Source organism: Arachis hypogaea, chromosome 7, assembly GCF_003086295.3.
Source record: "Arachis hypogaea cultivar Tifrunner chromosome 7, arahy.Tifrunner.gnm2.J5K5, whole genome shotgun sequence".
NCBI classification, from domain to species: Eukaryota; Viridiplantae; Streptophyta; class Magnoliopsida; order Fabales; family Fabaceae; genus Arachis; species Arachis hypogaea.
The window spans coordinates 17,097,860-17,111,312 of NC_092042.1; the positions used below are offsets into that span (position 1 = coordinate 17,097,860).

Here is a 13,453-nt window from a genome sequence, read left to right on the forward strand (position 1 = left end):
CTCCGTCTGTGCTGTGTGCTTGGCCTCTCGTGTCTCGCCGCGCCTCCGCCGGTGAGTGCTCGATCTGGGCTTCCAATAGCTATGTAGCGTGTCGCCAACGTCCGTGTCAGAGCACCGAACGCCTGGTGTGCTCCACTGCTCGCGTCTTGCCTCTCTTCCTGCAGTCGTGCTTCCTAGTGAATGCTCCGTCTCGCGCGCTGCGCCTCCGTCCCTCCCTTTACTCTATTTCGTGGTTGTTGATTCTTGAACTGCTTCTCATCGTCCACCTTCTACCTCTGCAACAACAGGTGAGCATTTAATTTTTTCTAGGTTGATTCATTAATGTTATTGTTGTGAATTTTATTGTTGATTGGTTTATGCGCTGATTAGAAATAAATATGGCAGTGGTTGAATTGAAATGTTGAATCGATTTTTGAATTGGTTTATGAATATGAATGTGCAAGGGTTTGCTGATTATGATTATGGTTTAATTGTTGAATATGTAGTGGTCTTGTTAATTGTTGAATTGGTTTATGAATTGGTTTCGCTAATTATGAATTTTGTTGATTGTTGATTGTTGTTACTGTAATGATGCTGGTTTCTTTTGCTATTAGTTACTTAGTTGATTGAATTTTTTTCTTTTATGGGATTTTAAGATGGCTTCATCAGAAACACCATCATCCCAAGAACATCAAATGAAGATATACCTATACTTTGAAATTACTCCTTGGAGATAGTTTATGGATTGTTATTTTTATTGTGTTAAATTAAGACACTATTGTATTAGTGTTGACTAATTTTATGTCTATTTTTGTATTAGTTATTTTTAGAATTTGAGATTTGATTGTTGTTCAAATGTTAGTGAAGACATGCATTTCAATTTTTGACTATTTTATATTTTTCTTTAAATAAGACCGAATCAATCGGTTGAACCAGTGGTCCAGTAATCTGATCGTTTTGATCACCGGGTTAGTTATGACAACTATATTTTGGGGACGCTACTTCAAATGGCCAGGGGTGGAATATTACCCAGATTGTTTATTTTTTTAGATATTGGTAAAACTTTGGTGTAACATTCAGTTATTGAATTTTTTGGTGTTTTTTAAAATTCTGACCAATACACAGGGGCATATTGTCCCGCCCCTAGAATTTTAAAAAACACCATAAAATCTAGTAACTGAGTGTTACACCAAAGTTTTTTCTATATCCAAAAAAATTAGCCAATAAATTTATCCAAGATTTTTCTTATGTCCATTTTTTTATACGGTAGTAACCCAATAGACACCTGTTAACAGATTAGTATTTGCAGTGGCGGGACATGGGATGCTGAGAAACTTGCGGATGAGCTCTGGTTCCAGCTGAACACACTGAGGGTGACTCCCACAAAATTAGGTCTTGCTCTTCATTCACTCCTTTCTTGGCAACTCCATTGCCTTTCCTCAAGGTATGCCTCAATTTCAGATTCTAGTTTATGATTAACAAGAGTTGGGTGCTTTGCTTTATTCCACTGTCAAATTCTTGACGCCCCTCTCCAATGCTACTTTGTTGTTGTTCCTAATCTCACCCTCGTTCCTCTCAAATTGAATCATCTGGCGGCGACAAAGTACCAAACGAGGGTTGAGTGAGCCTCACTGTCTTCAGCATTCAAGAAAATGTAGAAATTTTTTGAGAAAAATATTGCTTTTCTTCAAAAAAGTTAATTTTTTCCAACTTCCCTTGACAAATTCATTAACAGTCATTGGACATGAAAACACACTATCCCAGCTGTTTTCTACTAGTTTTGAGGTGTATTCACCACCACTCAATCATAAGTCCTCAGTATTTGATAATAGTAGCAGCTGCATCAGTAGTGCCACGACAAAAAACAATTTTGGCCTTATTCGTCTTCAATGTAGTTCAGAAAAGGATGTAAATGACCAAAGCTACGATGTGTTTGCCTCTTATGTGAAAAATTTTTATAGAATATTGAGAAAATACCATTCTAGGGTTCCCAAATTGGAGCTTACTTTGAAAGAATCTGGAATCTTGAATCGACGCAGCGATGCCGGAAATTTGGCGTATAGATTCTATGCATGGGCTTCTAAGCAGTCCGATTATCAACACAGTCAAGAAGTTTACAAAGCTATGATTAAGGTTTTGGGCAAAATACAGCAATTTGGAGCTGTTTGGGCACTAATTGAGGAAATGAGGCAAGAGAATCCTATGTTAATTTCTCCACAAATGTTTGTTATTCTGATGAGGAAGTTTGCTTCTACAAGGATGGTTCAGAAGGCCATTGAAGTATTAGATGAAATGCCCAATTACAGATATGAGCCTGATGAATATATTTTCAGGTGTTTGTTGGATGTATTGTGCAAGAATGGTTGCATTAAGGAAGCCGCTTCGCTTTTTGAGGACATGAGATATCGATTTCCTCCAACCATAAAAAATTTCACTTTCTTGTTGTACGGTTGGTGTAGAGAAGGGAAACTTGTGGAAGCAAAACATGTGTTGGTGCAGATGAAGGATGCAGGCATTGAACCGGATATCGTTGTTTATAACAATTTGCTTAATGGTTATGCTCTAGCTGCGAAAATGGAAGATGCTTATGATCTTTTGAAGGATATGAGAAGGATAGGTTGTGGACCAAATACAACCTCGTACACAATTTTGATCCAGTCACTATGCAAACATGAAAAATTGGAGGACGGAATGCGGTTATTTGTTGCGATGCAGAGAAATGGCTGTGATGTGGATGCCATAACCTATACAACATTGATTAGCCGGTTTTGCAAGTGGGAAAAGGTTGAAAGAGGTTATGAGCTTTTGGATCGAATGATACAACAAGGCATTGTGCCAAATCAGCTGACTTATCATCATCTCATGTTGGCCCATGAAAAGAAGAAAAAACTGGAGGAGTGTTTGGAACTGGTGAATGAGATGCACAAGATTGGTTCCACTCCTGACCTTAACATCTACAATACGGTTATTAGGTTGGCTTGCAAGTTGGGAGAGATCAAGGAAGGTGTTCGGCTTTAGAATGAAATGGAAGCAAGTGGGCTTAGTCCAGGCATTGACAGCTTTGTCATAATGATTAATGGCTTTCTTGAGCAAAGTTGTCAGATTGAAGCTTGTGGACATTTTAAGGAGATGGTTGGCAAAGAGCTTTTTACTATCCCTTATTATGGTACATTGAAGGAGTTGATGATTTCCCTTTTAAGAGCTCAAAATCTTGAATTGGCTAAAGATACTTGAAATTGTATCACATCTACTAAAAGGTGTGAGCTAAATGTGGGTGCATGGACAATATGGATTCATGCACTCTTTTCAAAGGGGCATGTGAAGGAAGCTTATTCCTTCTTCATAGACATGTTGGATCAGGGGTTAATGCCACAGCCGGATACTTTTGCCAAGCTAATGCGCGGTCTGTGAAAAGTATATAACAGACAATTTGCGGTAGAGATCACTGAAAAAGGTGAGAAAATAGCTGCTGATCAGAAGATCAATTTCAAGATGTACAAGCGGAGAGGAGAGAGGGACTTGAAAGAAAAAGCGAAGGAGAAAAAGGATGGGAGGAATAGGAGGGCTAGGCAATGCCATTAGGGTGGAAGCCGTCAGAAATCTAACACGTTATAAATTTCACTAGTGAAGCTTGACATACATTCTCGAGGTTCCCCAAACGAGACACTTATTTTGGACTAGAATTTGGTGAAGCAGTTTAATTGGATGAAAATTAATGATGTTATTTAGTTTGATTCAAGGCATGATCGAAGACATAGGAGAAGCTGCTTCGTTCTTTTAAGTATCAATTTCCTTGTTTTACTTAATGCCTTAATAGATAAATATTGAGGCAAGGAGTGGTTTGCATTTTAAATTAGACAAGGGTTTATGAATGACAAGGGTTTATGAATGCAATTGAATGCTTTATATTAAGCTTATTATTACTTTTTTTAACGTGAAAAAGGGCTTGTATCGTAACATCGGTAGTATATTATATTACAGATTATTTGTTGAAAATTTTTAATATATACTGATTTTTTTTATTACTTCTCTCACAGAGAATATGACCCATCCACTTCACCATATCAGTGCTATTAAGCACATTGCTCATGGGCAATTTGAAGAGGAACTTTTGAGATTCCTGCAGCATTGTGCAATATTTATTCAGGGGCTCTGGATTGCAAAAGTACATTGCTACTTCTTAAAAGGTGAAATTAAATGCTTCACTTGCTTCTTGTACATTATGCTCCGATTGTACTTTAGTGTTTTTGGCAGCAACAAATTTAAAATATTCTCTATTTAGGTAAATAAAACCATGAATAACAACAAACACACCAAAAAATAGAGTATAAACTTTTCTCTATATTTGATTTGATTGTATAACAATTGCATTGTGTTATTTACATATGTACAAAATTAGTGGGATCAAAATTGCTTTATGTTGAACATAGTATCTATTGGGATAATATGTTCAAAAGGGTTGTCCTAGTCTTAATCATACTCCTAAATAAGCTCTCTAATTTTTTTCTCAATGCTTTCAATATCTCCAAAGCCTCCACTTGCTCATTTCTTGCTTTCATGTTCGAACCATCAGCACCTTCCTTTAAAATGAGGTTCAAATCTGCATCCACCAATTGCAATTCATTGCAATTCTTCATGTTATCTTCAGATGCAGTCACTCCCTTATGCATCAACTTGTTCATCCATTTGGTTGCCTTTGACTTTGACGCTGGACGAGCAAAAAACATCAAAAGCAGTAAAGCATCAAAGCATTCTTCTGTTAACAAAAATTTTCTCTAAAATAAAAACAAAAGATAGGTCTTGAGGACGAGGACGAGCCCCATGCAATAGAAATACTAGACATGGTCGGTGGATAGCAAGATCGCTTGAGACAACTCAAGCACGAGGCCGAACGACAACGAGAAGCCAAACGAGAGCTATGAAAAAAAAGTAAGGTGACGCAAGGAGTTAGAAGAAAAACTCCAAAAACTAGAGGCTAACCTTCGAAGTCGGACCTCAAGCTCGGACAGGGAAAAAAGCCCTCTCGGAGGAGACGATCCGTTTCACAGAAGAGATCATGATGGCCAAAGTTCCCAAAAATTTCAAATCGCCCAACATGGATCTCTACAACGGGACGTCTAACCCAAAATACCACTTAAGTAATTTCAAAAGTTGAATGTATTTGGTAGACGCCTCTGACGCCACACATTGCAAAGCCTTCCCTACCACTTTGAATAAAGCTGCCATGAAGTGGTTTGATGGCCTACTACCAAGGTCGATCACCAGCTTCGACGATCTAGCTAGGAAATTATTGACTAGGTTCTCTATCCAAAAGGATAAAATGAAGCATGCCCCGAGCTTGTTATGGATAAAACAAGAGGTCGAAATAACCCTACGAGATTACATGGAAAGGTTTAACCAAACTTGTTTGGAAATTCAGAGTTTGCCAATAGAAGCCATAATTATGGGCTTAGTTAATGGCCTCAGGGAAGGACCATTCTACCCGTCAATATCCAAAAGGTACTCGACCTCTCTTAATGAAGTTCAGGAAAGAGCCGAGAAGTACATCAATATGGAAGAAAACTCCCGACTCAGAGAGTCTCCTTCAAGGTCAAACCTACCTATTCACCCCGGGACAAAGAAAGGAAGCCCAAGAAAAAAGATGAGCCAAAAATAAAGAAACCTTAAAAGTACCACAATTATACTCCCCTCAGGGTCTCCTTAGTGGATGTCTACAAAGAAATATGTCACACAGAAAAGCTTCCACCTCCTCGTCCAATTAAGCACAAGAAAGCCGGAAGTTAGACGGAGTATTGGGAGTATCACAAGCTCTATGGACACTCCACCAATGAATGTTACAACCTAAAGAACATCATAGAAAAGTTGGCTAGAGAAGGCTGACTTGATAGATATTTAACAGACAGGTCAAACGACCCGAGGAAAAAAAGAAGGGATGAGGGGGGACCCGAGCTCGCAAAGCGTTACGCCCCCAACCTGAAGGAAAAATCGAAGAGGTCTTAATCAGAGATAACCCCGACAAGACAAAAAGAATAGGGGCGAATTTAAAGAGAGCCTGAAGAAACAGCTCGTCAACTTATTGTGCAAAAACTCTGACCTCTTTGCCTGGAAAGCTTCCGACATACCCGGTGTAGACCCGACTTGATGTCCCATAAGCTTTCTGTGTACCCTGGCTCCCAACCTGTATAACAAAATGCAGAAAGCTCGGACCAGAGCGAGCACAAGTCGTAGAAGAACAAGTACAGGCTTTGCTAGAAGCGGGATTTATAAGGGAGGTGAAGTACCCACTTTGGTTAGCCAATGTTGTATTAGTGAAAAAACAAATCGGGAAGTGGAGAATGTACGTCGATTATACCGACCTCAATAAAGCCTGCCCTAAAGATCCCTATCAACTCCCCAGTATTGACACTTTGGTCGATGTGGCTTCAGGCTACAAATATCTCTCATTCTTAGATGCCTACTCGGGATACAACCAAATCTCGATGTACAAGCTAGACCAAGAAAAGACCTCGTTCCTAACTCCAAAGGCAAACTATTGTTACGTAGTAATGCCTTTGGAGTTAAAGAACGCATGAGCTACATATCAACGATTGATGAACAAGGTGTTCTGCACCACATAAGAAAACTAATGGAAGTTTATGTGGACGACATACTTGTTAAGACCCAAGAGGAAGAGACACTGCTGTCCGCCTGTCCGACCTCTCTAAGGTATGTTCTACTATAAGGAAGCACGAAATGAGGTTAAATCCCTCAAAATGCACCTTCGCAAAAAGTTCTTAGGGTTCATGTTGACCCAAAGAGGCATAGAAGCAAACCCGAACAAATGTCAGGCCATACTCAACATGAAGAGTCCGAGTTGCATGAAGGAAGTCCAACAGTTAAATAGAAGGTTAGCAGCTCTGTCCAAATTCTTAGTTGGATCAGCTCTAAAATCACTTCCCCTCTGCTCAATCCTGAGGAAAGAGGAGCAATTTGAGTGGACCCCAGAGTGCGAACGAGCTTTCCAAGACTTTAAAGCATTCTTGGGACAACCACCCATACTTACCCGACCTATTAAGGGAGAAGAACTTGTGTTATACTTGTTCGTTGGAAGTCAGGTTGTAGCTTCAGCCTTGGTCCGAGAAGACGAAAAGGGGTAGCAACCTATCTATTTCATCAGCAAAGCCTTACAAGGGGCCGAGCTAAACTATCAAAAGATAGAGAAATTTGCATATGCCCTCATCCTTACATCCAGAAGGCTTCAACCTTACTTCCAGGATCACACCATCAAAGTCCGCACTAATTAACCAATGAAACATATCTTACAAAAAACGGACTTGGCAGGAAGAATTCTATAATGGGCGGTAGACCTGTCCGAGTTTGACCTTAGATACGAAACTCGGACAGCTATTAAGTCACAATATCTAGACGACTTCATTGCTGAATACACTGAAAGCCCGGGTGACCCCGTCATGTGGAGCTTATATGTAGATGGCTCATCAAACAAAGCTGGCAGTGGAGCAGGCATCATACTAGAAAATGATCAAGGAACTCGGATAGAATTTTCCTTGAAGTTCAAGTTCCCTGCCTCCAATAACTAGGTAGAATATGAAGCCTTACTTGTTGGCTTGAAACTGGCTAAATAGGTGAGAGCAGAAAAGGTAATGGTTTTTAGCGATTTCCAAGTAATCACTTCACAGATCAATGGAACCTACCAAGTCAAAGACCCCACTATGAAGAAGTACTGGACAAAACATAGGAACATCTCACATATTTTGCAGAAAGTGAGGTTCGGCATATAACTCAGAAACACAATGTCCGAGCTGATGCTCTCTTAAAATTAGCTAGTACCAAGCCAAGGGCAACAATAGGAGTCTCATCCAAGGGACTCTGCAGTCTCCATCAATCTCAAAAGAGGAAGAAGTACTGACCATATCCAACCAGCAGCTAGGGTGGATAGATCTCAAAGTCAACTACCTCAAATTTGACATACTCCCTAAGGAAGAGAAAGAGGCCAAAAGAGTTGTAAAGGAGGCACAAAACTACACATTGGTTCACAATGTCTTGTACAAAAGAGGGATCTCAACACCCCTCTTAAAGTGCGTCCCGACCTCCAACACAAAGGAAGTCTTAGAGGACGTCCACAACGGCATATGTGGAAACCATCTAGGAGCTTGGGCACTATCCAAAAAAATGATCCGAGCCGACTTCTTTTGGCCGACCTTTCAAAAGGAAGTGATCGAGTTTGTTAAAACGTGCCCACTCTGCCAGAAACACGCCAATTTCCATGTAGTGCCTCCTGAAGAACTTATCAGTGTCACTTCACCATGGCCATTCGCAAAATGGGGACTTGATCTCCTCGGACCATTCCCACAAGCACCGGGACAAGTCAAATACCTCATTAGTAGGAATTGACTACTTCACTATGTGGATTGAGGTAGAGCTCCTAGCAACCATCACTGCTCAAAGAAGTCAGAAGTTCTTGTTAAGGAACATTATCACAAGGTTTGGAGTTCCCCAATCCATCACCACGGACAATGGGACCCAATTTACCGACTCAAGTTTCAGAAACCTGGTGGCCGACCTAAAGATTAAGCACCAGTTCACTTCGGTAGAGCACCCTCAGGCCAATGGATAAGCCGAAGTAGCAAATAAAGTCATACTGGTTGGGCTAAAACGCCGACTACAAAATGTAAAAGGAGCTTGGACTAACGAACTCCCTCAAGTGTTGTGGGCATATCGGACCACCCCACACTCCACAATGGGAGAATCACCCTTTCGACTTGCTTACAGAATGGAGACAATGATTTCCATAGAAATAGATGAAGAATCACCTAGGGTCATATTCTACAACGAAGGAGTCAACCCCCAGACGCAAAGGGAAGAACTCGACCTCCTCCCAGAAGTCCGAAAAAGAGCTCGGATTAGAGAGGAAGCCTTTAAGCATAGGATGGCTCTAAGATACAACCAAAGGGTGATCAAAAGAAGCTTTGCCACTAACGACCTCATCCTGATTCGAAATGATATCGGGAAGCAGAAGTCGGGAGAAGAAAAGTTTGCTACAAACTGAAAAGGACCTTATAAGACAACTGAGGTCCTAGGCAAAGGTTATTATAATGTGTCTGACCTCCAAGAGCGAGAGCTCCCGAGTTCTTGGCACGCTTGTAACCTGAAAAGATATTATAGTTAGAAGCTTTGAACTAAGGTGCACTCTTTTTCCCAATGAAAAGGGTTTTTTAATGAGGCACCAGGATAAGGGCTAGGGACACTCAAGCCTTTAGTAACTATCTCTGTAAAAGAATTTTACACATTAATAAAATTCCTAATCCATTTATCTTTTTTCAAAGTTTCCTATTTCAAACACATTAATTTAATCTCGACAAACCATAAAAATCATTGCCCGACCTAAAGTGGTCGGCAAAATGAAGTGACGAGGTACAAGTTAATGTAGGAAGTTATACAAGTAACTCGTGCAAAGCGATCTCCAAATAGGTTGGATAAAAAATAGAGTTGCAAAAGTAACTTGAAAAGAAGCCGACTACACGAAGTCGAACACAAGAAAGGAAATTAAGGAAATTTAAAAAAGTATTACAAATCCTGAACATTACTTAAAAGTTGAAAGAGCAACTAAAAGAAAAAGTAAAGTATTCACAAGGCCACTAGCTATTACAAAGTTCAAATGTTGAAAACCCCAAGCCGGGTTACCATAAAATATTGACATAAGAAAAGAGATCATGACTTTTCACCCATGAGGGACAAGCTTCTCTCCGGTCACAAGATCTACACCTTCAGTCGAAGAAGTCGGAGGAAGCATAGAGACCATAACGGCCGAAATCACCTTAGGAGTAGCGGAAGAGGTTTCCACCACAACTTCTTCAAATCGGGCCCCTGAAGAAGAGGACGAACTCAAGCAAGGGAACTGTTTATACCTTGACCCAATGTACAAAAGCCAGGCCCAACAATACTTAAAGGGCCAGCAAAAAGGTGGACCTCATGATAAGTCTGACCTCTTTGAAGAGGTCGAACAACTGACTTCAAAGGGCAAAAGCCCTACTTATTCGAAGCAGACAAACTGCTTCCTAGAATCTCGGCCTCATCTAGAAGGTGGATTTTAACAAACTCGCAAGAAAAATGGAGCGCTTATCTATCAGAAAAGATAAGAGCACTTCAACAAAGGTGGTTAGCAATTCTACTATAAATACACTGGCACCTCCCAAGTATAACTCATGTTCTAATATACTAAAAACCTGCTTAAAACCTTTGTTAACTTAAGCATCAGAGTCTCTTGCAGGTATCACCCTCAACCTCCTCACGATGAACTCGGACAGGCAGCACCTTGGCATGACAAGTCGAACGTTGCCACACAAAGGGATCTGGACCTCACGTTCAAGCCCAAATCAACGTTTCAGATAACCCCCGGAACATAAATTAAAATTTAAAAATCAAATTTAAATAAGATGTGCAAATGGTAACTATTGAATTGAGATCTAGAATTCATTTGGTAGATTTAAACTTTGTATTATCATCATTGAAAATTTTAAATACTATTATAAAATTCTAGATTTTTTTATCTTATTGTTCTTAAATTATGCATTATACTATGTATTCGAAGAGTTTCATCTTTTTTGAAATAAGTGTGATATTATATATTTTTTTGGATACAAAGGGATAATGAAGTTGAAGTGAGTAACAAAATTGATTATATAATAAGATACAAATTTTTAGAATTTCTAACAAAATTGACAAATTTTTAGTTTCAAAATAAATTTTTACTTTGTTTTTTTATCTTTTATTTGATTTTTTTATAATTTTTTATTTTCTTAATTAATTATGATTATAATAATTCATCACAAATTTGTGTTTCTAGAGAAAATTTATCGATCATAAAATATAGAAGACTTAATCAACAATTTAAAAATATTGATTAATCACAAAATAAAAAATTATGAATTGTGCTTTAATTATGTTGTAAAATTACAAATTGAAACTATTTAAAATTAGTTTTTTTACCACCAATGTTAACTTAAATTATAATAAGGTAAAAAATAAAAATTGTATATAATAATTTTATTTAATTAATTATACTACCAAAATTATTCTTTATTATATTCCATTCATTTTTATTTATTGGTGATCTTTAATTGTCTATTTTAAATAGAAATTTGAATTGATGGAATTGATTTTTTTTAATTAGTAATATAATTATTGTGACATTTGCTTTGTTGAGTTATATTTTTTAATTTATTTAATTTGATTAATAATTTCTTTCTTATTTTATGCTAATTTAATCAATTAAAGTTAATAAATTTCAGTTATTTTAATTCTTGCAATTTTTATTCTAATAATGTATTTCAATTAATGCATTAATACAATTTTAATATTTATATGACATTAATAATAATAATCTCATTTCAATTAATACAACTCTATGAGTTTAATCTCATTTATCCAAATCAAAAGTAATAATGACTTATTTAATTTAATATTTATGATAATAAATGAGATCACCGTTATATAAGTCATTTAATGTGAAATTACTTAATTTGTGATTATAATTAATATATGTATTGCTCATAAATAAATTAAGAAATAATAATTTCTTAACAATCTTTCACTTGGGCTATACATATATATTTTCCTGAGATAATCACATCTTATAAATTTTATGCGCAAATTTGAATATTATTTTCCTGATTACTTTAATAATCTAGTCTGTCTCATATATTAGTTATGAAATTACCACAGCTTTTATCACATTAGTGTCGTAACGAAACCACGATGATAGCCATACTAAAATACTCAACCACATAGATCAAATTTGGATGAAAAAATTTAGAAATTACATGAAAAAATGATCTCATGCATGCCTATTTCCAACTGGTCCTACTTAAATAATAATTTTGTTTTATTTGGTGACAGACTCAGATGAAACTATAACGGCAAAGCTTGGGCTCATAGCGACGGCGACTAAATGATGAGTCTGTAGAAGAAGAAGAGAAAAGTTAACAGACTCACAATGTGTGTGTGTGAGAGAGAGAGAGAGAGAGAGAGAGAGAGAGAGAGAGAGAGAGAGAGAGAGAGAGAGAGAGAGAGAGAGAGAGAGAGAGAGAGAGAGAGAGAGAGAGAGAGAGAGAGAGAGAGAGAGAGAGAGAGAGAGAGAGATAAGTAGCGACGTCGATATGAGCTGTAAAAGAAGATGTGAGCTGTGAAGGGGTAGGTGGTGATGGGCTCAGCCACGATGATGATGGAAGCTATGAGGTTTTTTGTGAAGAAGCAGAGAAGAAAAAGACTCTAGGTGAGAATGACTAGGTTTCTCTTGCATGGCTATAGAGTTTGGACTGAAGCTGTAAATCACTAAATCTGTGATGTGAGACAAATCCTAATTCCTAAAAAGTGTTTATATGTATATATTCGGGGCGGGTACACCCTAAATTCGACCATGCCCTATCTTGAGCAAAATCTGCCCCGACTCGGGTCAAGTTATTACCCTCTCCAACTTGGTATGGATGGGTCGGATACTTGCGTATTCGGGTAATCCTGCCAAGTCTAACCACGTATTGGTGCTCCATTTATTAAGGATTTACTACTAGCCGATGGATTGCTACACATACAAGACGAGATTCTAATTCTTAATAGTTGTTTAAGCAAACGAATAAGATGATTACTCAACAAATTCAAATTGATTAAGACAAATACCAATTAAAAAATATTATATATATTTTAATATTAAAAATCCTAAAAATTTGATTTTAATTATAACTTTATAACATATTTATAATAATAATTATTATATATTTTTTATTTAATTTTTTAATAAATTTTTTTATATAATTTTATATATTATCTCATACAGAGTACGAAATACATATACCAATTGATTTTTATGGATTTTTTATTATAAATTTTAAAAAAACTTTATTTTTCGAAAAAAATTAAACAAACTTTAATTTTTTTGAATACGATTTTTTTTTGTGGTATTTAAGATGAGTTTGCCGTACCACCAATAAACTTCTAATTTTATATAGAGTTTTCGATGAACTTTATTTTGAGATAGAATTAAATTTCTTTAAATTATTTTTATACATATATATATATCATAAACATAAATTTAATTTTATAAAACATATATTAATCTATAGTATAAAACATAAATTTTTCATTTTTTTATTTATTACTTTAATATTAATAGGTGGTGCATATATATATATATATATATATATATATATATATATTAATGACAATAAGAAAATAATTATTTTTATTGTAGATAAAAGAAAGGATGGATTGAAATTAAAATCTAAAATTTAGAAGGTCCAAATTTAAAATCTACCATCATAAAAATGATCTATTTTTTTAAAGCCTCGAAAATATTTATATACTTTCGAATGAAGAAGAAAGTTTTCTGTATTGTTTTTATTTTTCTCTGCAAAAGAGGAATTTGTAAAAAATGTGACGAATTCTAAAGAAAACTAAAAATTTGCTGGTATATATGATGAAC

General features: G+C 36.7%; 1 protein-coding gene and 1 long non-coding RNA gene across 2 annotated transcripts; both read left to right on the plus strand.

Moving 5' to 3' along the window:
- Window positions 1-1,214: 1,214 nt before the first annotated feature.
- On the plus strand, window positions 1,215-12,414 carry LOC112701213 (uncharacterized). The gene is made up of 3 exons (XR_011863789.1): window positions 1,215-1,423; window positions 4,017-4,166; window positions 11,875-12,414. It is a non-coding gene; the product is annotated as an uncharacterized lncRNA (long non-coding RNA).
- Window positions 1,451-3,881, plus strand: LOC140173073 (putative pentatricopeptide repeat-containing protein At5g65820). Its single transcript, XM_072199815.1, has 2 exons — window positions 1,451-1,468; window positions 1,744-3,881. The coding sequence occupies exons 1-2, from the start codon at window positions 1,451-1,453 to the stop codon at window positions 2,995-2,997; spliced, it is 1,272 nt and encodes a 423-aa protein (XP_072055916.1). The 3' UTR covers window positions 2,998-3,881.
- Window positions 12,415-13,453: the final 1,039 nt, after the last annotated feature.